The 26,696-nt window shown below is 39.0% G+C and overlaps 2 protein-coding genes and 1 long non-coding RNA gene across 8 annotated transcripts in view; 1 reads left to right on the forward strand and 2 right to left on the reverse strand.

The window, feature by feature from the left end:
- Positions 1–9,374, reverse strand: part of Mfsd14a (major facilitator superfamily domain containing 14A) — a 41,800-nt gene extending 32,426 nt beyond the window's left edge. Inside the window, exons 1-2 of the mRNA XM_063281103.1 lie at positions 9,237–9,374; positions 3,440–3,544 (exon numbers count right to left, since the gene is read on the reverse strand). The gene's annotated coding sequence lies outside the window, so the exon portion shown is untranslated. The remainder of the gene's footprint in view (positions 1–3,439; positions 3,545–9,236) is intronic.
- Positions 72–25,727, forward strand: LOC102548510 (uncharacterized). 5 transcript variants are annotated; one of them, XR_010063929.1, is made up of 5 exons: positions 72–187; positions 1,625–1,764; positions 15,881–15,979; positions 16,141–17,811; positions 25,458–25,727. It is a non-coding gene; the product is annotated as an uncharacterized LOC102548510 (long non-coding RNA). The 5 variants fall into 5 exon arrangements; XR_010063928.1 differs by lacking the exon at positions 25,458–25,727 and having other exon boundaries at positions 16,141–16,246; positions 17,583–23,504; XR_005501227.2 differs by lacking the exon at positions 25,458–25,727 and having other exon boundaries at positions 16,141–23,504.
- Slc35a3 (solute carrier family 35 member A3) overlaps positions 8,502–26,696 on the reverse strand; it is a 39,218-nt gene continuing 21,023 nt past the window's right edge. The window contains exons 2-7 of one of the 2 annotated variants that reach the window (XM_063281941.1): positions 25,225–25,379; positions 25,019–25,141; positions 19,267–19,438; positions 16,490–16,608; positions 13,909–14,042; positions 8,502–12,332 (exon numbers count right to left, since the gene is read on the reverse strand). In XM_063281941.1, the coding sequence (XP_063138011.1) occupies positions 12,242–12,332; positions 13,909–14,042; positions 16,490–16,608; positions 19,267–19,438; positions 25,019–25,141; positions 25,225–25,323 (738 nt within the window). In that variant the 5' untranslated portion in view covers positions 25,324–25,379 and the 3' untranslated portion in view covers positions 8,502–12,241. The remainder of the gene's footprint in view (positions 12,333–13,908; positions 14,043–16,489; positions 16,609–19,266; positions 19,439–25,018; positions 25,142–25,224; positions 25,380–26,696) is intronic. The other variant, NM_001012082.1, reaches the window with a different exon arrangement.

Consider the following 26,696-nt stretch of genomic DNA (forward strand, 5'->3'; position numbering starts at 1 on the left):
GAGGGCCCGGCCTGCCTCCGGCGGCGCGTCACATCGTGCGATCCGCTGAGTCGCCTGCCCCGCCCCCGTGACGCAGCCACGCCCCCGCGCTGCGGCCACGCCCCTCCAACTCCGCATTAGCGGAGGACTGGGAGGTGCCCCGGGACCCGGTGGAGCTAGGTGGTTGAGCTATCTTCTCCCTTCTAAGGTGCGGAGTGGTGGCTATGTTAACAGTTTCCCCTTCACAGATGAAAGAACTCAAGTTTCAAAAAGTTTTTACCTACTCAGATCTGACAAATAGTTTCTCAGATGGTCAGGCACCAAAACAGAACAGAAGGGAACGGGAAAGTTTCCCAGGATGGTCGGTAGCACGTAGAGGTGTTTTAGCTGTTGATCTGATGCTCAGCTAGGTCATGCTGGCTTACACACTCCCTAGCCGCAGTACATTCCCTACCAGTCCAAACTAGATGCCATACTTTATAGGGTTTTAAAAATCATTTTTGACTAGAAGACTGGTAGAAAGAGCAGACACAGGTGGAATATGAAGTATGATGTGCTCAGTGCTGACATCTGAGGCAGGAGCTCATCGTGTAGATCAGGCTGGCCTTAAACTCAGAAATCTCTCTGACTACCTTCTCATATTGTGATCAAAGTCATGTGCCACCATGTCTGGCAAAGTCTTCATTTTGGTAACTGATGAAAACCTTTTTCTTAAATATACCGTCAGTGCTAAGTAGTGAACGAGCACAGGGCATGCTATCCACCCACAAACTGTTCGATGAAGGGAAATGAGACAAACTGAGATGTGGAAACAGGGAGCCTGGATGTGGTGGTTCTAAGTATGGTAATGTTCAAAAACTCAATGAAAATCCTTTCTTGGCTTCCTCTCCTGGCTTGTTAGTGCTGCCCCTGTTTTAACGGGGCAAAGCAGAAGTGACAGCACTGACCTCAGAGGAAAGGTCATAAAAGGCACTAGTGCATGTTTTTGCTAGGCTTTTCATTCACTTCAGTCAGGGGTTGTCGATTGTTATGCCATAATACCAGAGGAACTATGGAGAGGTGCCGCTCTCTGTGGAGCTGAAACCTACAAAGCTTTGTGGTTTGTCTCGGAAACAGACCCTCTATGCCTGGTCCAGCCCTGAGCTGACTGCAGACTTTATGAGACTTTCAGCTAGGAATACCCAGCTTAGCCACTTCACTGGGGTGGGGTAGTTGTCTCTTTAGGAGTGCTCCTCCTGTAAGCACAGGGCTGGGGACTCTATCCCCAACAATCATGGAAGTGAATGCCTGGATCCTGGCACGAAGGAGAGTCAGAAATTCAAGGATAAATCTGGGACCAGCCTGGGTGGGCTATGAGACCTGTCTTAAAAATGGGCGGGGGTAGACTTGTTACATGGCATAAGTAACTATTAGACAAGGTAAAGGAGAAAGTATGGGGCACACATGAATGTGAGAGTCACTGTAGCTTTTGTGTAAACTTCAAAATAAAACGTTAAAAATAAACCTGGTTGGATGTCCTGTTCCTTCTACTTCCATGCCGACAAGGAATGGAAAATAAACCAAGTTTCATGGATGGGAAAAGAAAAGCATCTTGGGTGGTAAGATTTTTCATCATACTTACTTTAAAAATAAAATCCTCATATAGAAACTATCTTGACGTCCAACCTGAAGCTGCTGAGAGTGGGAGAGACTTTGTATCTAATCCTGAGAGCTTATTTTGGACGCATCTGTGATGTAGAAAGAGACGGACCAGGATTCAAGGACAGCCTCTACAGGAAGTACAAGGTTAGCCATGGGCTACATGAGAGCCAGACGAAAAAAAAATATGGTAACTCCAACCTTTTATGGCCTCCCAAAATCATTCTTCAGCTTTATCAAAGTTACTTTTTTTTTCTTTTCTTTTTTTCGGAACTGGGGACTGAACCCAGGGCCTTGTGCTTGCTAGGCAAGCGCTCTACCACTGAGCTAAATCCCCAACCCCCAAAGTTACTTTTAAAATATAGTTATTGTCAGGTAGTTAAGCTAATTTGAATACCTACAATAGTGCTTGACAGTTGTTTTCAGACTACGGTTTAAAAAAATAGTATGTTTGTTCCCTAAATAAAAATAACACAACTAATAAAAATCTGACAGGGTAGAACAAGCATGACAGTCTTCACTGAATTTAGGGACATAGACAATTAGGTGAGAGCCAGTGCCCATGAAAGTAGTTTAAACAACTTAGCGAGGTGAGCCCCAAATCAACGTAGGTGTAGAGTTGATCACTGAGAATATGTAGACCTCAGAAAAAGCCTCACCACTGTAATATAGTGACATATGTGTTCGCCTTTCCGAGAGGAACCGAGCTCTAACCTGGTGGACACTACTCCCACAGAAGGAAGGCGCTTGCCAGTGGAGTGGGACAGACAAACTAAGCAGACTTCTCTGTGAACTAGAATATTTCACTCAAATAGTTTTAGCTTTTGAATCTGGTTTAAAAAATGGTGAATTCAATAAAAGCTTAAATTTATAAAACTATACAAATAAAAACTAGTGAACTTATTTTTGTTACACTAATAACCATGCAGAGAAGACCTTAATTCCTTTTTTTTTCTTGAGACAGGGTCACACCACATAGGACTGGCTGTCCTAGAACTGACAAAGATCATCCTGCCTCTGCCTCCTGAATCCTGGGATCAAAAGGGTATGCCAGATGAAGGGAAGAAGTAGGGGAGGACTGAGGGAGCAGTGAGTAGGATGTAAAATGAATAAAAAATTCAATTAACTCTTACCTTTCTCTGCTCTCATGCCCTCTTTGTCCCTGTCCCTTCTCTCCCCATACCCCCCTTCCCTCCACGTGCTCATGGCCAGCCTCTACTTGTTCCCTCTTCTACTCTTCTTCTCTCATTAAACTTCTCCACGTGGAAAAAAAAATTAAATTAAAAAAAAGTGTATGCTGGCATGCCTGGCCTTACTTTTAAATATATGCTTTTAAGTATATTAAATTTTAAATAGATGCTTTTAATGTACATCTTTAGTGAACAGGCTACACTTTAATAAAAAATGCAAGTAAACTTAATTTTATACAGTATGTTTATCATTAGAATATCGGTATTGTTGCATTTAAATTCACAATAAAAGTATGTTAATATTAGGAGTCAAACTGTTTCACTATAAGGAGACAGATAACAAAAACCATGACAGTGGTTCACAACAATCTTAATGGGATTTGAGTCCCTCTTCTGGTAGGTGTGAAAACAGAGAAACTATACAGAAGATAAAAAAATAAATCTTTAAAAAAAAATAGTTCATAGCTAAACATGGTAGCCTATGGTCTTTGATCCCACAACTCAGAAGCAGAGGCAGGTAGATCTCTGAGTTCCAGGACAATCCGGTCTACATAGTGAGTTCCAGGACAGCCAGTGGTACACAGAGAGACTCTGAAAAAAATCAAACTACCCTTGCCCAGCCATTAACCTACCTGTAACAGCCTATGACCTTGCTTTCAGCTGAAGAGTAAAGAGAGCAAGTCCTTTTGCTCAACACAAAAGGGTGTGAGAGGCTTTAAGTTTTCAGAAGTCTTGTCCTAGGACAGCAATGGAAATTGAGGAACTGTGTTTTAGACCAAAGAGAAAACAAACTTCAACCTTCAATCCTCACTTGAACCCAAAATCCAGTAAAAAGTCATTTTAAAGACAACTGGAAATATTTCATTATGAGCTTGATAAAATCTGAATTGAATTTTTCTTAAGTGTGTTAATGGAACTGAGGTCAATAAGGAAAATGTTTTAGGGTCATACAAGCTGAAACATTTAGGGGTCAAATGTCCTGACAGAAGTAAAGCTCTAAAACAAATGCTAGCTGATACATCTGGGTGGTATGTGAAGCTTTCAGTTTTTATGTTTTGCATGTTTCAAAATGAAAAGCTAGGTAAAATTTTAAAAAAAAACGTTCTAGAGAGATGGCTCAGTGGTTAAGAGCACTTACCTATTTTTTGAGAAGACTAAAGTTTGTTTCCTAGCAGCCAATCTGTCAGCTTACAGCCATCAATAACTCTAACTACATGGTGTCAAGACACTTTCTTCTGGCCTCCACTCACACTCATGTACTTACCATGTAGACAGTCATATATAGAATTAAAACACTTTAAATTGTTTTAATGGAGGCAGGTGAGATATCTTAGCTGGTAAAGGGGCTTGTTGCCAGGGCTGATGATCTGAGCTTGATCCCTGAACCCAATTTAGACCCACAAATTGACCTCTGACTTACACATGGGCCTCACAGAAGCTCCCATGCCCCTCATCTCCCCCACACTAAATTATTTTTTTTAATGTATATGAGTACACTGTAGCTGGTAGCTGTCTTCAGACACACCAGAAGAGGGCATCCAATCCATTACAGATGGTTGTGAGCTACCATGTGGTTGCTGGGAATTGAACTCAGGACCTCTTAGAAGCACAGTCAGTGCTCTTAACCACTGAGCCATCTTTCCAGCACCTAAATGTTTTTACATGTAGTTTAATGGGGCTGGAAAGATAGCCCAGAGGTTAAGAGCAATAGATGTTCTTCCAAAGGACTGACGTTCAATTCCAAGAACCAACATTACAGCTCACAACTATCTGTAACTTCAGTACCACAGGGTCCAATACCTTCTTTTGATCTCCTTGGGCACCAGGTATAAAAGGACTGCACAGATCTACATGGCAAAACACCCATACAATGAAAATATAATTTTAAGAAGTATTTTAAATGCTCTACCAGGTGGAATGGTGAAAGTCCAGTGCCCAGGAGGCTACAGGAATAGGAAATGCTTGCAGTCAGCCTTAGCTACACAACAAGCTTTAAGACAACCCAAGGTAGATTGTGAGACACGGTCTCAAAACTAAAATCAACAATAAAAGGAGTTCTTTAACAATATCATCTTTGGGCTGGAGAGATGGCTCAGTGGTTAAGAGCACTGACTGCTCTTCCAGAGGTCCTGAGTTCAATTCCCAGCAACAACGTGGTAGCTCACAATCATCTGTATCCAGTGCCCTTTTCTGGTGCTTCTGAAGAGAGCAACAGTGTACTCACATATATAAATAAATCTTTAAAACAAAAAACAAAATAAAACAAACAAACAAAAAAAATGTCTCACACACACAGCCCATGAGGCCATGACATAGCTACACTGGCACAGTCCATCACAGCAGAATTAAAGCTACTTAAGTGGCAAATGCTCTTTATATTCCTTAACAATATCATCTTTGGGCTGGAGAGATGGCTAAAACCAAATATTTAATATGAAATCAAATTTAACTGATAAGGAAAATGGAGAGAAAATAAAATAAATGGAAAACAGGAAATTCTCAGAATATAATTAAGAAGGAAGTAGAAAAGAAAGAAAAAGAGAAAAGAAAAAAAGGAAAAAGAAAGGGGGAAGTAGATGAGACAGGGTTCCCCTGTGAAATGCAGGCTCACCCTGAGACTTGCCTGTAGCCCACACTGACCTCGAGTAACCCCATTGCCTCAGCCCCAGGAGAACTTAGATTACAAGGCTGTACCAGTTCATCTAGCTTGTGATGTGCTCCTAGCAAAAGAGGCCTTTTCAAAAGAAAGGTTTCTCATTATTTTTTGGAGACAGGCTCTCACTATGTAGCCCTGATTATGCTATAACTCCCACTGTAGACCAGCATGGTCTAAAACTCAAAACATCTGCCTGAACCGCCCAAGGGCTAGGATTAAACATGTGTACCACCATGCCTGGCAAATTTTTATTTTTAATTATTCCCTTATTTTTTGTTCGTTTGTTTAATTTGAGATAGTATCTCATTATATAGATTAGGACAGCCTTAAACTCACAGAGATCTACCTGCCTCTGCCTCCCAAGTCCTGAGAACAAAGGCATATGTCACCACACCTGGCTTTTATTATTTTATTTTACATGTAGGTATCTCTCTGTATGTGTGTATGTGCATAAATACAAGGGCTGGTAGAGAACAGAGGCCTCATATCCCCTGGAGCTGGAATTAGATAATTGTAAGCTGTCTACTGAGGTTGCTGGGAATGAAATGTGAGTTCTCTAAGAGAGCAATACATGTTGTAACCACTGAAGCTACGTCTCTAGTCTCAAAACAAGTGTGCGAACACAGAAAGTCACAGTGGACATTTTCACTTAGTGCTTTTCATGAGAACTTGACAAAAACTTTGTTTTTAAAACGCTGAGATTTTAACCTTCCTGGGCTCTTAAAGCATCCCGTGTGTGGCTAGATGGGAGTAGACATGGGGATACATGTGTGTGCTGCTACGTCACTTTGGCCTGGTACTGCATGGGTGTTACAGAAGCGACCCCACTCGGTAAAGGAAAGACCCTGAGTAACTACTGAACCTGTCAGCAGCAAAGATGTATTTTATTTCAAACAAAATACTTCTGGGCTGTGATCACTATATAGAGAAAGTCTAACCATTTGAAATAAAAGCTAGTTTCTAGCTAAAACCAAGAAAAGAAAGTGAAATCACTTGTGATAAAAAAGTTGCCAAGAGATGAAGATAAGCAATTCATTCCTGAAATATAAAAATAAGAAACCAATCCTCAGATTAAATCAGACACAGGTATAAAGGGAAAGTGGAAATATAGAAAAATATATGTAGTTATTTATGAAAATAATCTATTTCCCTTATCTATTAAATATAGATAATAATGGTACCAAAACCTGACATGAGGAATTTATCATCTAAAAATCCACTTAATAAGCTAAACAAAGAATTCACAGCTGAGGAATGCCGAATGGCTGAGAAACACCTAAAGAAATGTTCAACATCTTTAGTCATAAGGGAAATGCAAATCAAAACAACCCTGAGATTTCACCTCACACCAGTGCGATTGGCTAAGATCAAAAACTCAGGTGACAGCAGATGCTGGCGAGGTTGTGGAGAAAGAGGAACACTCCTCCATTGTTGGTGGGATTGCAGACTGGTAAAACCATTCTGGAAATCAGTCTGGAGGTTCCTCAGAAAATTGGACATTGAACTGCCTGAGGATCCAGCTATACCTCTCTTGGGCATATACCCAAAAGATGCCTCAACATATAAAAGAGACACGTGCTCCACTATGTTCATCGCAGCCTTATTTATAATAGCCAGAAAATGGAAAGAACCCAGATGCCCTTCAACAGAGGAATGGATACAGAAAATGTGGTACATCTACACAATGGAATACTACTCAGCTATCAAAAACAACGAGTTTATGAAATTCGTAGGCAAATGGTTGGAACTGGAAAATATCATCCTGAGTGAACTAACCCAATCACAGAAAGACATACATGGTATGCACTCATTGATAAGTGGCTATTAGCCCAAATGCTTGAATTACCCTAGATCCCTAGAACAAACGAAACTCAAGACGGATGATCAAAATGTGAATGCTTCACTCCTTCTTTAAATGAGGAAAAAGAATACCCTTGGCAGGGAAGGGAGAGGCAAAGATTAAAACAGAGACTGAAGGAACACCCATTCAGAGCCTGTCCCACATTTGGCCCATACATATACAGCCACCCAATTGGACTAGATGGATGAAGCAAAGAAGTGCAGACCGACAGGAGCCGGATGTAGATCGCTCCTGAGAGACACAGCCAGAATACAGCAAATACAGAGGCGAATGCCAGCAGCAAACCACTGAACTGAGAATAGGTCCCCTATTGAAGGAATCAGAGAAAGAACTGGAAGAGCTTGAAGGGGCTCGAGACCCCAAAAGTACAACAATGCCAAGCAACCAGAGCTTCCAGGGACTAAGCCACTACCTAAAGACTATACATGGACTGACCCTGGACTCTGACCTCATAGGTAGCAATGAATATCCTAGTAAGAGCACCAGTGGAAGGGGAAGCCCTGGGTCCTGCTAAGACTGAACCCACAGTGAACTAGTCTATGGGGGGAGGGCGGCAATGGGGGGAGGGTTGGGAGGGGAACACCCATAAGGAAGGGGAGGGGGGAGGGGGATGTTTGCCCGGAAACCGGGAAAGGGAATAACACTCGAAATGTATATAAGAAATACTCAAGTTAATAAAAAAAAAAAAAAAAAAAAAGTAAAAAAAAAAAAAAAAAAGAAATATTCAAGGTAATAAAAAAAAAGAGAGAGAAAAAAAAAAAACTAGACTCACAGAAGACAGGTAGCCAGTAGAGTGGAGAAAGGGCTAACAAAGGTGGGCTGACCACTTTATCCCCAGGGAGATGGGAGGCTATGAGAAGGCATTTATTTGAAATTCACTTGTTTTGGTAATAATTTTGGACAAACAAGTTACATATTCCACTTTATGGTGACCTTAGTTAATGTAACTATAAATGGTGTGTAATTTAAAGACTGAGGAAAAGGAAGAAGTCATTTATGAGATGTTCCAAGATATAAATGTATCCCGATGTGATAAAAAAAAAGAAATCTATACTCTTACCCCTGACTATTAATAAACTTTACATATTCTCATAAAAAAAAAAATCCACTTAATAAAAGACAGTTTATACATTCCTTTGAATTATGTATCCATAAAAATTTAAACATACAAATCACATTCCCAAACCTCAAAAAATAACTTTATGTAAATGAAATACAGACATATATCAATTTAGGGTCAAAATCATTTAAAAATAGTTTTAAATCACAACAAATCATGTCTTACAAGAAGAGAAACAACAAACGAATAATTATATACAACTGTTAAAGTCTCAAACCTGAATCATGATGCAGGTATCACAACTCACTTAAGCAAGTGCTGTTTATCGATGCTTCGATAGGATACTTAGTATCAGGTTGTTAGACAGTAGATTTAAAGGGGAAATGTTGAAACAACCAAAAGCTAGGATTATAGTTATTCTTGAAAAAAATTCCACTTTCTTTTTTTTTTTTTTTTTTGGAGCTGGGGACCGAACCCAGGGCCTTGCGCTTCCTAGGTAAGCGCTCTACCACTGAGCTAAATCCCCAGCCCCAAAATTCCACTTTCAAGTATATGTCTAAAGTTGTAAATTCTCTAATATTCTCCATAAAGGCCAGGTATTTGTTTGGTAAAGCAAGGCACACAGGACCAGACTGTGATAAAGGTGCATTTTCTTTGGCCCTATAACTTCTTTAAATATCTTGGAGATCCTTGAGATGACTTTCAATATAACAGAATTACTTTTTTGTAAATCCCGTGGAAAGATATAGTAATCAAATATTCTACAATGAATGTTTAAATAGGATGAATGGCACTAAAGCCTTTCTTTAAAAACTAAATAAAACAAAACTCAAATGGGGTGGTGGCACACACCTTTAGTCCCAGCACTCTGAAGGTAGAGGCCAGCAGATCTCTGTGACTTCCAGGCCAGCCTGGTCTACCCAGTAAGTTTCAGGGCAGCCAGGGCGGCATAGTTAACATGCTACCTCAAAAAGACAACAAAACAAAAACACTTCAGTTGAATGACAGTATAATGACATTTTAAAAGTCTAGTATTCTCTTTTAGGATTTAGAGCAGAATGTCGATTAATTTCCTTTTGGAATTTCTTAATAGACTCTGGTTTAAATATCAAGCCTCCTTTCCTTGATATGAAATTCTGTGTCATTCCACAGAAATTGATGTAAATATTTCAGCTCTGAATCTTTAAAGTCTATGTTCTGTTACAACTTGAGAGCCATCAGTAAAGAGCTGCTGTTGCCGCCCTGAGGGGCTTGCCTGTGGCATCGAGCTCTTTCCCAGTGCACTGTGCCTGACTAACACAGCCCTCAACTGGCACTCTTCCCCATGAACTCACACACTCATTTAGTGAAAGCAGCTGAGAAATAACAAGTACACCCTTTAAGAGAATAAAGTTTAAATAGTTGATGAGTAATTATAAAAGCATGATACAATAATACTTTTGAATGTCATCAAAACACAAACTACATTACACAAAGTTCCAGCATCAATATCTATGACCCAGTCTAGGTTACAAGCCTATTTCCCCCAAATGTTAGTATTTTCTTATAGATTTTTAGACTATACATTCAGCCCAATTACTTTTTAACTGACTAGGGAAGAAAACTATAAATGATGCATAAAAGACTTGCAGACACATAAAACGTACTATAACTTTAACAACCTTGCCATCCAATTGCTTCTTTGTCTATGTCTCTGTAGGGTTAAGACAGGGTACTCTAGAACTAAGTAACCATTAATTTTGAATCCACACTTGCCTACACAATGCTTTAATATGAGCAGAACATGTATCTGTCCTCTTGAATTTGCAAGATCTGGGTTGCACTTAGTCACACCATGATCAAAATAGTTACTCAGTCTCTAAAGGCGGTCACTGAAGACCACAAACCTGGCATTCAGAAAGCCTGCTATCACTTTATCCTCACTGGAGCAATGACGTTAAATAGTCTATCACTTTAAGCACTTTGAAACTCTGAATGGAAGTGGTTAGCCACGTTCATTGTTGAAAGTACATCTGCTCTGGCAAGATCAAATAGCCAATCCAAGGTTGCCAAGGGAACCTTACAGTTCTTAACAATAGTGTTTTTTGAGTCAAACTCCATTTAACAAAATCTATTGGAACTACATAAAAAATAGTTACCTTTTTATAGGTTTGTATCTATTAGAACAAAGTTTTAAAATATATACAATATAAATGAAAGAATAAAATAGAGCTTATATTCAATAGGTAATTCTGCATATGGTCAAATAATTAAATAAATTATATTCCAAATATATAACGCATTTTTGCCTCCCACTTTATTTTACTATTTCTAATATATTCCCTTTCCTTTGAATCTATTATTAAATAACTTATAATTTGTATCCTCAACTCCAGTGTTAAAAAGAAAGAAAACCTACTATTTTAAAGCAAATGTTTTTTCCTTCCCAGAAGCACTCATGGGAATCCCAGAAAGGAAACCCGAAGGCGGGCCTGTCTTCCATACACATGATCAGAGGGTTTCTGGGGAGAGTGGGCTGTAAGACATAAAAACTTCTAAATAGCCTTAGAACTTAAAATACAATGCAACTCAAAACAATGTAGTGAGGTGGGCAGAGCAGCCCATACCCAATCCCATCGCTTGGCAGGCAGAAGCTGTCAGATATTTGTGAGTTCAAGGTCAGTTTGGTCTATATAATGAAAATCTGCCTTAAGAATAAAAAAAAAAATAACAATATGCTTTAAGAAAAAAGAAAAAAGATGGGTTGGAGAGATGGCTTAGCTGTTAAAGGCTAGGCTCACAACCAAAAATACAAGGAAAAGGAAAAAGACAGTAACATTATGCAGTAGGGAATGTCAGTTTGATCATGGTCCACTGATAGAACTTATACTATACTAATGATTGTTGTTTCTGTCAACAGTTGCAGATTAAAAGAAATTCCCACTGCAGATTAACAAGAAAATTCTCCATTTCAAAACTACATACAATATATGTTTCATAGTTTATGTTTCTCCACATGGAGACTGGACAGTTATTTTATTTTCAATTATTAAATGAGTATTTAATCCCTTTAAATTCATTTAAAAGTTTTAATGGCAACACACACACAGATTCAATTTAAGATAATAATGAGAATAATGAGAAAAGAAGCACAACTGGGAAATGATGGTAAACCTCATTAGAGCCAGTCACTGACTACTCTAGCGTAGAAAGAACCAAACTGCTTCAGCCAAAGTAGTAAATGGTCAAAAGACACACATAGAGGGATAGACTCTTTCTACATTAAATTTAAATGATTCAAACCCAGATTACTACTTCATCAAGTCTTATGGAATTAAACAAATAAAATTTACCAATCCTTTCTTTAGTAATCTTCTGTATAAATATAAAAATCCCAGATACATGAAAATGGTTTTAAATTATAATTGTTCACAGCTTTATAGATGATTATAAATTTCCATTTTAAATAGTTCATGTAACTTGATATCTCTGTACAGAAAGAGTAAGGTTAAGAACAGGTGATAAGTGTAGGCAGATCTACCTTGCAAACCTTGGTATTTATTTGCATGTGTGTGCTCTTGCAAAGGCTGCAATGGACCGTTCTGCAGCAACTAAAGGGCTGAGGTCATTACGAGCTCAGACTTAAGGCCTCCTCCCAGTATCCCCTCTAACCCGACTTCCTGGACACACTTCCAAGCTTGGGTTGCAGATGATATACACATTTCATCCTGAAGGCTACACATTTTCAAACCATCTCAACAGAGTGATCAGATTTAGCATGATGATTTCTTCATAGAATCTGCAGAAGTCCTCTGGGCAAGATTAATGTTGAGGCTCCTAGGGCACCATTGTGAAATCCAATTAGGGATAGGACATGACTATGCTTTAGTGGGATTTCCTGCAGGTTTGGGATCATAACCGTACAAGAAAGTAGCTGCTATGACAAGGATGGCTCCAAGGAAAAAGACACTAAATAGGATGAAGAAAAAGAAAAGGAGAAAGTCAGTTTAAAAGCAAATTAAGTTCTTTACTGTACTGTATCTTTACTATATATCCGTACTATAAAAACAGTTGTATTTGGGAAAGAAATATCCCAGATACATAGTAATAAATGTCAAGCACTTCCAGGAGCCTTTGCTTCCTGAGTGACTTGAAGTAGTACAAGGATTAGCTGCATTTTGTACCTTCAGGAAAGGCTTTACAGGCTTTAAAAACTTGCCCGAAGTCCCAGATAGGTAGGAGGTAGGAGGCCGTGCAGAGCCTGGCTTTAAGCCTACACTCCATGGTGCAGTACATACCTCAATACATACACACTCTGTATGGGATTCATTCCACAAGGTCCAAAATGTTAAAACAAACAAACCAAAAAAACCCCCAAAAAACCCCATAAGATATAAAAAATTTCATTATTTTATGCTAAACTTAGATGAATTTATTCAAAATCAAAAGTAATAATAAAACTCAAGACCAATGTTTACAGGGTGTTTAAGAGGAGGGAATATCCCACGCTTTCCTCTTGATTCTATGTATGTAGAAATACAGTATACTTCATAGAACTGGACAAAACCCAGACAACAATTGTAACTTGTTATACACAGTTTTAATGCAGCTAGAGTCATAGATTAGGTTTGGCTTTAAGATTTTTATTAATGCTTCAAAGTTATTACCTTCAACTTAAAAACAAAAAAATCTGACGAGCAGGCTCACTGGTCTTTACCCTTCCTGTGACAAGAGGCTTTGCTTTGCTTTATTTGTTACATGGTTTCACCATGTAGCCCAAGCTGGCCTCAAACGTGTACAGCTTCACCAGGCCTTCATGAGTGAGGCAGGAGCCAGTATGCTCCGTCCAACATCAGCCTTCACACTCCCCCTCCCCTTCTGTAAATTCGGCCGTTTGACTCCATGTACTTTTTCCTGACAGTGGTTATCATGGAAGACCCGAGTCTCTCAACCACAACTCTCTTTCTATCAACAAGTGTTTATTGATGATTCAGGTCTACTTTCCCAGACTCACTCCCCACTTATCACACTGTGACTGATACATTATTTGCATATTTGTTACCCTGCTCAGCTATGTGCTCTATTCATTATAAAGAGAAAATCTATCATACTATGATTATTTCAATGATTTGAGCCCTTTTTTTTTTTTTTTTTTTGGTTCTTTTTTTCGGAGCTGGGGACCGAACCCAGGGCCTTGTGCTTCCTAGGCAAGCGCTCTACCACTGAGCTAAATCCCCAACCCCCTTGAGCCCTCTTTTTAATGAGCTGCGCATATACTGCCATTCACATGCTGACCATGTTAGGATTTATCTGTCTGGTTTTCTAGTCACTATGACCTTCTTGAACACGCCCATCTCATTCATAGGCTGTTTTTCTTTCCAGATCCAGCAGAGAGATTGTGGGCACAGAGTGGCCACTTAATGAACCTTTGGAAAGTAAATAAGCAAACCTAAATGGAATCACGGAAATACTAACAACAAAATAAGACATACAAGAAAGAATTAGAATGGAAAGAAAAAAAGATAAGTAGAAAAGAGTATTTTACCTGGTTGGCACAAAATCTTGCAACCAAAAATAAGATATGATTGTTGACAATATTATGGATAAGGAGGTCGCGAATCCTTTTAAAATGTTATCTGCATATTTGATGACAGCAGCTATTACAAGGCCTCCAAGTGCCTGTCAAAGTTTTAATAGAGTATTTTTTAAAAATGAACATAAAACTGCTTTTCAAAACAATTTCATTTCTCAGGGAAGATTTAAGGCTTCTGTTCTATAAATATAATTACATCCCAGCAAATGATTCATATGAACATTAAAAACAACAGACTTCCAGTTTTGTTTCATAGCCCTCAATGTGACCATCAAAGCAAGCTACAGTTTGCTGTAGTAGAAGCTGATCAAATTAGAGATGGTCTATTTTCATCAAATTCAATAATTAAACAGCACTTGTTTGGACAGTTAAAGAAACAAATACATATGAAGTTTAAGTCTGAAGAAAAATGCCTTTTTAATTCCTTTCTAACAGTCTTCTCCTTTAGCCTTATTCTTCAATTTCCCCCTACATTCAAATCTACTTATGGCTGTCAGGATGTACTGTTTGGTTTGGTTTGGGAGTGATTATTCTGCAGTGCTAGAGATTAAACCCCAAATCTAACCGATCATACGATAGCTAAGTTCTCTGAGCTATCCCCACAGCGTATAAGGAACCGTCTACCAATCGCTCTCAAACTCTAGATTGTGGCTCCTTACACACAGGAGCTGGGGGAGGCTGCAGAGATGGCTCAGTGGTTAGGGGGCTTGCTGCTCTTGCAGTTTAGTTCCCAGCACCCATGTTAGGCAGCTCACAACCATCTGTGACTCCAGTTCCACGGGTTCTGATGTTTCTTCTCATCTCTGCAGGCATTACATGTTCATGCATACACTCAGGCGCACACACATATGCGTAAAATTAAATATGTAAAAAACCAACCAACTAACCAAACAAACAAACAAAAAACCTTAATGAGTGATCGATAGCTCAGTCGAAAATTACTTGCCTAGTAGGTATGAGGGCACTGGGTTCAATCCAGACAAAGCACAAGCACACACACACACACACGCATACACAACACACACACACAAGATTTCACTATACAAAAATCCAAAATGCTCCAAAACCCTATACTTCTTTCATGCACAAATGGAAAATGTACACCTTCCCTGTTTGATGGGTCAATCATACAATGCAGGTAGACTTTAAGCTGTATTAATATTATTTCTAAGCTATGTGTATGCTCATACATAAAACAAAATTTTGTGTAGACTTGAGTCACAGTCACAAGATATCTCATTATGTATATGCAAATATTCCAAAATCTCACACCCTAATTACCTCAAACTGATAAAAGACCATCTGTATGACCTGGCTTTGTTTTCTACCAAACCCTGTATATCTGCTTCCAAACTAAACCAAGCATACCCACTCTAACTGCCTTCTAAAATGATGGCAGTTTAATTTACAAAAAGTCATGAATTATTCCACTGGACTTACTATAAATTATGTTTGAATCAATATTTCAGGGAAATACTCATCTATTTATTCCCTGTTGGAGTCTTCACACCAGTTATACCAACTTAAAACAAAGTGTTGCGTGGTGGCACACGCCTCAATTCCAGCAGCCATTAGGCAGAGTCCAGCATCCCTGTGACTTTGAGGCCAGCAAGAGCTATGTGGAGAGAGATCCTCTCTAAAGCAAACAAACGGTTTTAGCCCTCTCCTAAAGAACAGCTTTCCTGTAACTAGGTAAAAATATATATGAGTTCCCTATGTACACCACACCTCTACTTTAAATGCTCTCTGACTTCCCCTTTGTGTCTTTTCCTCCTTTTATCAAAATGAAAACACCCTTCCTACTTTAAAAGCACCACTATCCTTTACACTTCTCTACTTTCCAGGTCCTCAGCCATATGACTTCAAATAACTCTAGCAAAGTATGCTTTAAGGAAAATGATTTCTTTATTTTTATATTTTTCAGAATATCAAGATGTATTTTTGGAGATAAATTAGTCATCTCTTGAACAATTCACAAAAGCCACATTCACACTGAAGAAATTTGACAGAAACACTCTCGTAGGTAAATATAAAATAAAGCTTAATGACTTGCGTAATTATCTCAAGAGGCTCTTTCCATCTTTAAAGGGCTGACTATAGCTTTTCTATGCAATGATACTTGCAGCAGAAAAATCAAATTATAGTTACCCTTAGTTTTAACTATTAAATATTTTTTTGAGACAGGGTCTCTCTATATATCCCTGGATGTCCTGCAGCTCACTATGTAAACCAGCTAGATTCAAATTCACAGAAATCCTCCTGCCTCTGCCTCCAGAGTGCTGGATTAAAGGTATGCACCAACATAGCCCAGCTTCACTATTTAATTCTTCTTTTAAATTACTATTATTAGTTAATTAATTAATTTATTATTTGTATATAGATACTTTACTTGCATGCAAATTCATATCTATATCTAGCTATCTTTCAATCAATAAGTCTGTATCCCTTAAATACCAACACACCAGTTCCCATTTTAATTCTCTGTATTGAAGCAATATTCAGTAGTATTAAATAAAAGATTTATATGCTTTACCTGTAGAACAACAACTATCCATGTCAGTTGATTATATCCTTGAAAAAATCCATTCTTTGATACCAATTCTCCATCATAAACGTACACACCCATTAATCCAAATATACTCCCAAAGAAACCTAAAAGAAAGTAAAATCCAGGTCATGTGGCAGTTTCTCTGAAGACAATCCTGTTTCCTCCCCAGCCCTCCCACTCCTCTCCTCACTCCAATGGCAGGGTCCTGCTTTGCATAGGAGGACAGCATGGGATTTAGCACACAAACTGGACTGGAGCTCTTATACCTGTTGCCTTGGTCTCCCAAGTCCTGGGACTACAGGCCTGCGCCAAGCTGCACAACTTATTTCTTTTTGATGAATACTTTAAAAAAATACTTCACTTGAGTGGTTGGTGGTGGTGGTGCACGCCTTTGATCCCAGCACTAGGGAGGCAGAGGCAGGTGGATCTCTTGAGTTTGAAGCCAACCTGGTCTACTGAGCAAGTCCCAGGAGAGCCAGGACTACACAGAGAAACCCTGCCTCGGGAAAAAACCAAATCACTTGATTTATATATAAACAATGAATTTTACATAATACTATATGATGACTACAAAAGACATACATAAGCAGATAGGCATGAAAATATTTTTAAAAATAATTTAGCAACTGTTAAACACTATAATAATATTTAAATTACAGAATTTGAATTATTAGATTGATGATCCATTCAAGCATTTATAAAATGCTTGCGTAGTATTCCACTGTATCATCAGTTTTCCTACTGCTATAACCACATTTGTTTGAGTAACATTCATACTTACATACAAGAAAGCTAACACATAGGACATAGTTTCTTTGTAAAATTTTTGTTAAGATAGGCAATGAACATGAATTACAAAGAGAATATAAAGCTGTTTTTCTAGTTCTAAGTCTCTCATGAATTTTTGTTTATTTTGGTTTTGGTAGAGGACATGTGCATAAAAATATACTTCATAGTAAAAGTGCAAAACCCAGTGTGTAGTGCCAAGGCTTCTGTCCAAATGCCTATTCTAATCGTGTATAAGCTCAGGTTCTTTATCTGTAAGTTTTTTAAAAATAATAAATCTTATTTTTTAAAGATTTTTTTAAGTACAATACTTGATAACCGAAACTCGAGGTTAAGAAGTGGTCAAAGCCATCATCGGGTTCTGTATTTACTGCTTGAGTCTCACTGATAGAACTGGCTCAGTGAACGTCACTGCTGAATCCCACGTGCCAACACAGCCTCCAGACCTGGCGCACCGGTGGCCTATAGACACCTACAGGGGCCACATCCTATGGCACACAAGATGAATGCAGTCAAAGAGGGTATGTGTGATGGTTTTAAATAAAGCTATAGCTAGGAAGACTGTGAGGACCATGCAAAGTTCATTTGTACAAGCTCAACCATTGAATGCGCCTCATTTAGTATGAAGCTAACCATGGCATGTGACTTTTAAAAAATGCCCAAAGGCATACATTTTAAAATTTAACTTAAAAATTAAAATGTGGCAATTACTAAAATACATATTTAGTACATGTTGGAGCTAAAAAGTCCTCCAAACCACCAAATGTTCAAGAATTATTCTCTGTCTTTTTACCACGATGAGGATGGGCTTGGTGGGAAGCCATAGGTCACTTGCAAGCCTATGATCAGGACTGTGCATCCCTAGCCTCTTCTTCTCCACTTCTATTTATTGTGCTACCATAAATAAATAGCTTCCTCTGTCTTGCATGTTCTGATGTTATGTCCTGCCCTGACACAGGCCCAAAATCAATGGAACATCAGCTCGAAGCCCCAAAATTTTAAGAGGAGGCAAACATTATCTCTGTAAGCTGATCTATCTTGTGTTTGTCACAGTGACAGAAGGCTGTCTAGCAGTATACAAGAATACATATGAGTTACATCAGTATATATAGATAGATCTTTCACATTCCCATAGTGGCCGGATATTCCACTGACTAGTAGTATTAGATATCTTTTATACCGACACTAACATACTACAGGCCTCTTGGGCTGACTCTTATTTTTGATGAGGAAACTTCTCCCCAAGTCCATGCGATGAAATGGACTCAGTAGTTGAATCCAGGCAATTTGGCCCTGGGTCCTCTTTTACTTTACATTTTCTCTCTGTCTTCTAAAATACAATCTTAGTTATACTTAATCAAAATAGTAATTCATTCAGACAGTAATATTTTCATTTTGTTTTGTTTTCTTGTTTTTTTAAACAGTTGTAACCGATGCTAACATTTTCTTCTCCTCTAAGCTATTTGCCACCAGTTAGGAAGGAGTAGGGTAAAAAGACAAAACATTACCCTGAAATAAAACAGCATGTCACGACTGTAAAAGAGATGAAAATTGCTTCCTTTCCAACTTCTTACATTGTAGGAGTAAAATATGTAAATTAGTTGTAGCATCTTCACACATGCTAAGACTCCATAATTGAGGGCAGGGGCAGGCTACACTCTCCGATCATCAACCTATTTTTCTATATCATGAGCTAAGGCATTCATTTCAAATCCAGTTTTCTAAGGGCAAGATCATTACCAGTTCTTTGTGTCAACATCGCATTTGCACTCAAGGCCTATATACTTAAGACTTAGGGAGATCTACAAATATAAGAACATAATACTTGTCTGGTTCTTTTTAAGATTTGGTCTCCCTGTGTAGCCTGGTTGGTTTCCTGCCTCAGCCTTATGAGTGCTAGGATCAGAGATGTGCACCACCATACATGAGTGGTACAGTTATTTAGAGATATATATTAGAAAGCTTCTAAAACTTACCAAGTTGAATGTTTCTTATCCATACTGATTGTTTTGTTTCTTTTAAGATTTTCTCAAAATAAACTCCGGCGAAGCCACTTGAAAAACAGGCTATGAGAACTGCCATGAGGCCCACAAACTGTGAGCCAGTTGAAAGGTCCTTAGAATTCAGCTCTTGAGAATCTGAAGGCCACTGAATAAAAACAAAACCAAGACTCAAAAGGGCAGTGAGATGGCTCAGTGGGTAGAGACACTTACAGCCAGCACTGGCAACCTGGGTCTTATCCCTGGGACCACATGATGGATGGAGGGGACTGACTCTCACAAGCTGTCCCCTGACCTCCACATTGTGGTACCGCCTCAGCACAAGTACATACACATGGAAGAAGATAAGATACCTCAAGCATAGTAGAAAGAGAAGCTGGTGGGAAGGGAACCACAAACACTATAAGGAAATTACAGTTCATCAAAACATGAAAGTCGGTTAAATTACTAGACTGGGCATAGTATCCATAAGATTTGGATGTTTACTGACCATGGTGTAATAATTTAACCATTGCTAAAGGTCTCTGTCTTCTGATGTTCTGAGTCTTACTGAGCCACTTCTAATGAAACTATACATTTTAAACTATGTATATCCATGTACAGTGGCTTTTATTATGACATGTTCATACATGTGTTTCATGTTCTCTGACCATACCCTCTCCTCCATCATTACTACACTGTCTGCATTCCCACTGCTCTATTTCTTTCTCAAAATAGCCCCTTTCGATTTTCCCACATTTTTTAATCTAGATTTTCCTCTCTCCTTTTTATTGTTTTTTGGGGGTTGTTTTGTTTTGTTTTTCCAAGACTGGGTTTCGGGCTGGAGACATGGCTTAGTGGTTAAGAGCACTGACTGCTCTTCCAGAGGTCCTGAGTCCAAATCCCAGCAACCACGTGGTGGCTCACAACCATCTGTAATGAGATCTGATGCCCTCTTCTGGTGTGTCTGAAGACAGCGACAGTGTACTTACATATAATTAATTAATTAATTAACTAATTAAGAAAAAGACTGGGTTTCTTTGTGTAGCCCTGGGTGTCCTGGAATTAGCTCTGTACCAGAATGACCTTAAAAGGAGATCCACCTGCCTCTGCCTCCCAAGTGTTGGGATTAAAGGTGTGAACCACCAGGATAGCCCTTGGTCTTCATTTTTCAACTGCAAAATTCTGCTATTTTGCTTAACATAATGATCTCCAGTTCTACATAATTTCATTTTTCATATAAAAATAAATCTCCATATATATATATAAATTACAGTATCCATTGACACACAGATAGGCATTTAAACTGGTTCCATAACTTAAGTATTATGAGCAACTCTGCAATAAATATTAATATCTCTGTAGTATGTTCAAATATATACTTTGAAATGGTAAAGCTGGATCGCGTGGGAATATTTTTACTTACTGAGCAAGATGGTTCAATAGAGAAGGTGTTCGCTTTGCAAGCCTGACAGCCTGAGTTCAATCCCATGGAGAAATTTCCATTCTATTTTCTAACTGGCTGCTTTGAATTACATGCCAATCAGAGGAGCAGTAACATTGATTTCCCCACTATTTGTTGTTTGTTTTGCTGATAATAGCCATTCTAATTAGGACATGGACTCAGTGTAGTTTTGATTTACATTTCCCTAACGGCCAAAAATGGTGAACATTTTAGGTGTTTATGGTATCGGTATTGGTATTTCTTTTGAGAACTATCTGCTCAGTTCATTTGCCTGATTATTAATAGGCTTGGGATGTCTGGATGCTTGGTTGGTTATTTTTTTCAGTTCTTTATATAACTGCATGTTAACCCTGTCTGATGAGGAAGAAGTGAACACCCTCTTCCCACCTGACGGTCTCTTTGGTCTGTTTTCAATGTCATGCAGCTTTTACATTTCATGCAATCATATCTGGCAATTCTGGCTACTGTTTCCTTGAATTGGAATCTATCAAAGAGTTCTGGCCCTGAGCTATCTCTTAAGTGCTATCCTGTTCCCTTTCACATCCTCCAAGGTTTACATTAAAGTCCTCAATCCATTTGCAACCGAGTTCTGTGCTGGGTGGGAATGTGGCTAGTCTTAGCCTTGCACTGTGGATACACATGCATAGCTTCTGAACACCACTTGTTGAAGAGGCTGTTCTTTAATGTATGCTGCACTGGCTGGCTGCATGTAAACTTGACAAAAAACTAGCATCATTAGAGAGGAAGGAGCCTTAGGTAAGGAAATGCCTCCATGAGATCAGCTATATGGTATTTTCACAATTAGTAATCAGTGGGCGAGGGCCCAGCCCATTGCTTTCTCTAAGAAAGAAGCTAAGCAAACTAGGGGAAGCAAGCCAGTACAAGCAGCACCCTTTCATGGCCTTTGCCTTCAGGTTCTAGCCATTTTGAGTTCCTGACTTTGATGATGAACAGTGATATGAAGTGTAAGCCAAAATAAACCCTTGCCTCCCAAACTTGCTTTTTGGTCATGGTGTTACATTGCAGCAATAGAAATACTAAGACATGGATTTATTTCTGAGACTTTCTCATCTGAGGGCCTACATGTCTGTTTTGTGCCTGTGCCGTGCTGTTTTTATTATCACAGCTCTAAAGCATAGTTTGAAGACAGGTACTGTGATACCTCCAAAACTGCTCTGGAGGCAGGAGACAGGAGGCAGGAGGCAGGAGGCAGGAGGCAGGAGGCAGGAGGCAGGAGGCAGGAGGCAGGATCTCACACTGTAGCCTACAGTAACCTAGAATTCACTAGGTAGCCCTAAATTCATGCCTCAACGTCTTCAGTGCTGGGATTTTAAGTGAGCCACCAGGCATGGCCAGCATTGCTATTTTTGTTCAGGGCTGACTTGGCTATTAGGGTCTTTTGTGCTTTCATATAAATTATGTTTCAAAATAGCAGTAACTGACATATTCCTCAGCTATTTTACTCACATATCAGTTTTGTTTTTTTGGTTTTGTTGTTGTTGTAGTTTTTGGTCTAGAGGGAGTTTTTTTTTATTTATTTAAAGTTGAGTGGTTTTGTTTTTGTTTTTAATTCTTTGTCTTTCAGTTTTTAACATTTTAAAAAAAGATTAATTTATTTCATGTGTGTGAGTACACTGTCTTCAGGCACACCAGAAGAGGGCATCAGATCTCATTACATATGGTTGTGAGCCACCACGTTGTTGCTGGAAATTGAGCTCAGGACCTCTGGAAAAGCAATCAACAGTCAACCACTGAGCCATCTCTCCAACCCAAGTTTTTAACAATGTTTTATGATCTAACCTACAATCTATTTTGGAGAAAAGTTCAAGATATCTATGAATCTGTACTCCTTACCTTTAGATAGACTATTCTGTATCTCTATCAGATAAGTATGCTTGGTTGAAGTCTGTTGACCACTTTTATTAATTATCTACCTATCTATTAGAGTTAGCTATCCATCCTCATTCTATTTAAATTTATCTCTCTTCCTCTTTAGTAGTGTTGAAACCATGCTTTTCATAGTTACTAGAGACTTTTCAATGGTAAGGTTTTTTGGTTTTGTTTTTTTTTTTTTTTTTTTTTTTTGGTATGGGGGTGATATTACATAGTCCAGGCCAGCTTTAGCTCACAGCAATCTTCCAGCCTCAGCCTCCTAAGGGGGGAATTATAAGTGTGGTACCATACAAGCTTAAACACCCTTTAACAACAAAAAGGGTTCACTTCCTATTCAATTTGCCTTCACTGTAGCAACATGATACTGACAACAAAGTCCTTGACTCTTGAAACTGTCCACTTCCCCCTGGGCCCTCTACTACGTAAGTACTCAATATGCTTTCTTTGAGGGGGGCAACATTCTATGTCTCTGCAAATAGTGTAGCCACTATCTTATGTGGCTACCAAGCACACAAACGCATACAACATACACATAAACACACACAAAATAAAAAAGGAATGCCAAAGTGGAAGGCAATGACTCCATGGAGAGTGAGAAAAGGAATCATTAGAAAGCTCTTGAGTTAGAAAAACCAGTATCAATAAAGATGGTAGATGTTAAGAGATCTACAGGATCACTGATGATCTCAGAGAGTCCAAGGCTCTCATAAAACTTAAACTTATTTCCTGTACATTCTGTTTTGTTTGTTGGTTGGTTGGTTTTGCTTTTAAAGCTGAGTTCCGTTGTGCTATGTCTCATTTTGTTGGATTGTTCCTTCTCTCTCTCTCTCTCTCTCTCTCTCTCTCTCTCTCTCTCTCTCTCTCTCTCTCTTGCCAAGAGTACTGGTTCAAACCTACAGTCCTAGCACTCTTGGGGCTGAAGCAGAAGATGGCGAAATCTTATCTGAAAAAGCAAACTATAGCTGCTGGAAAGACAGTACAGCCATTAAGAACACTGAGGTACTCAGTGGTAGAGCGCTTGCCTAGGAATCGCAAGGCCCTGGGTTCGGTCCCCAGCTCTGAAAAAAAGAACCAAAAAAAAAAAAAAAGTTTAAAAAAAAAGAACATTGAGGTAAAGAGTATAGATTCTTAGATATTATATACTTTTCTCTAAAATATATTATACTTTAGGTCATAAAGCAAATGTTAAAAAAATGAAAAACAATAAAATAAAATACCCTTTAAATAAATAAAAAATAAATGAAATAAAACCTCCCTCTAGGTAAAAAAAAAAATCTTTGAAAGAAAACAATTACTAACATATGAATAAAACAGTAGTAGAGCCAGTTTATCAGTTTAGACATTGTGCTGTGCACTACTGAGGCCCACACTGAGTCAGCAAACCCACGTGACCCTGTGCATCCTGTGTACACCTGTAACCCAGCTCAGAAGGCAGACACAGCAGGATCAATGGGGCTCACTGCCTTCACCCTAGCCAAGAAAATACAAGCCCTGGGTTCAGGTAAAGCCCCTGCCTAAAGTAATTGACAAAGAGTGATACATGACACCTATGCATATATGCACAGACCCACACAGACACACAGGAATAAATTTAAAAAGGAAAAAAAAGACACAGTAGCTCATGAATCTCAGCATTCAGAAGGCAGGAGAATGCCAGAGTTTGAGGACACACTCATCTGCAGGGAAGCTCCAGGCCAGCCAGAGCTACAAAAAAGAAGTGCGTGTGTGTGTGTGTGTGTGTGTGTGTGTGTGTGTGTGTGTGTGTGTGTGTCTGTGTGTGTGTGTGTGTGTGTTCATGTGTATGCATGATTGTGTGTGGTACTGAGGACCAAAGCTATGCCATAGCCTAACTGCTCAGTTCTTTACTATGAAAAATTAATTCATGTATTTACTTACTTATATCACATACTCTTTTTTTTTAAAGATTCATTTATTTATTATATATAAGTACACTGTCACTGTCTTCAGACACACCAGAAGAGGCATCGGATCCCATTCCAGATTTCGGATTCCATTCCAGATGGTTGTGAGCCACCACGTGGTTGCTGGGAATTGAACTCAGGACGTCTGGAAGAGCAGCAAATGCTCTTAACCACTGAGCCATCTCTCCAGCCCCATATCACATACTCTTTTTTTTTTTTCTTTTTTCTTTTTTTCGGAGCTGGGGACCGAACCCAGGGCCTTGCGGTTGCTAGGCAAGCGCTCTACCACTGAGCTAAATCCCCAACCCCATATCACATACTCTTAATACAGTATTTACTTACATGGAGCCATAAAAATATGTCAGCATTTACTTGCTTGAACAGGTAATAGAACCATACTTTCTATGCAAAACAGACCAGGTTTCAAACTGTGGCAGAAATGAAAGGCATGCTTATCTTGAATAGTTACCTGTACAAAAGCAACTCCTGCCATCAGAATCACTAGGGAGAGCCACTGGTACATGCCTAGTTTTTTACCCAGCATAGACACAGAAAACAATGCTGTTGTAAGTATTTTCAACTGATATGTAACCTAAAAAAGAAAACAGCAATGTTATTAACATTTGAGGTTTTTGTTTGTCTTTTAAAAGAATTACTAGAACTATATCCAGGTACCTGGTAAGTGGCTGCATCCAGGTTTGACAGTGCCACATAGAGTAAGTTGTTCTGAAGAGTATATATCCCTGATGGAATAGCAAGCTTCAGTGTTTCCATGGGTTTATTAAGAATTTCATCATGCAGTACTCTATTCAGTGTTCTCACACTACACTCTAGAATAAACAAAATGGGGGGGAAGTCAGTTATTAAAGTTTCTCTGCAGAAATCATAAGCTCTTTCTTTCTTTATAGGCCTCAGTTTCCCCACTTTAAGAAGAGAAAAATGGGGCAGGAGAGATGGCTCAACAACTGACAGAAAGCACTGCTTTTGCAAAGGATCAGAGTTCGATTCCCAGTACACACACTGGGTGGCTCAAACCCACCTGTGACTCCAGCTTCATATGGATTCCACACATCTGAACTCCGTGAGCACACATGCACTTAGGTGTACACACACACACACACACACACACACACACACACACACTTAAAATTTTATAATAAATGCTCCTTTTTTTTGAAGACATGTTTTCTGAGCATATCCCTGGTTGTCCTGAAACTCACTCTGTAGACCAGACTGGTCTCACACTCACGCATCCACATATCTCTGCCTCCCAAGTGCTGGGATTAAAAGCCTGTACCACCACACATGGCTAAATTAATCTTTAAAAACAGGAGAATGAGCAACACAGGGATTCTTTTCAGTACAAAGTATGCTTTTAATGCAAACTGTGCAAATGTTAAATATTACAGAGTAGCAAACTGACATCATTATCCTTACCCTCATTTGTGCTGGAAAAGCACAAGACTGACGATGTAAGGCCTAGAGAGCAGTTAAGAGCACTGGCTACTCTGTTTACAGGGGGGCCATGGTTCTATTCCCAGAACCTATGTGATGGCTCACAACCACCCATTATTCCAGTTCCAGGGGATGCAATGCCCTCTTCTGATTCTGCAGGCACATACGTACATGCACAGAGATACACGCAAGCATATATATATATATGTATATATATGTATATGTATATATAATTATACATATAAATATTTATGTATATATAATTATAATATTATACAGGAAAGAAATGTCCATATTGACTATGGACGTACATATATACATACAAATGCATTTGTGAAAACCAAAGCTCAATTTATTTGTTTTTAATTTTAAAATTTATTCTTCTCTCACATATTATATCTCAACAGCAGTTTCCTCTCCTACCCCACCCCCACCCCTCACAGGTACTTTTTATACCCCTTTCTCATTCTACTCCTCCTGTGTCCCTTCAGAAAAGGGCAGGTCTCCCACGGAAATCAACCAAACATGGCATATCAAGTTGCAGCAAGACTAGACACTCCCCTCATATTAAGTCTGGATAAGGCAATTCAGTAGGAGGAAAAGGGTCCCAAAAGCAGGCAAAAGACTCAAAAGTCAGCCCCCACCCCCACACCCCATTAGAAGTCTCACAAGAAGACTAAGCTATATAAACA

The sequence above is a fragment of the Rattus norvegicus genome, chromosome 2 (assembly GCF_036323735.1).
Source record: "Rattus norvegicus strain BN/NHsdMcwi chromosome 2, GRCr8, whole genome shotgun sequence".
NCBI classification, from domain to species: Eukaryota; Metazoa; Chordata; class Mammalia; order Rodentia; family Muridae; genus Rattus; species Rattus norvegicus.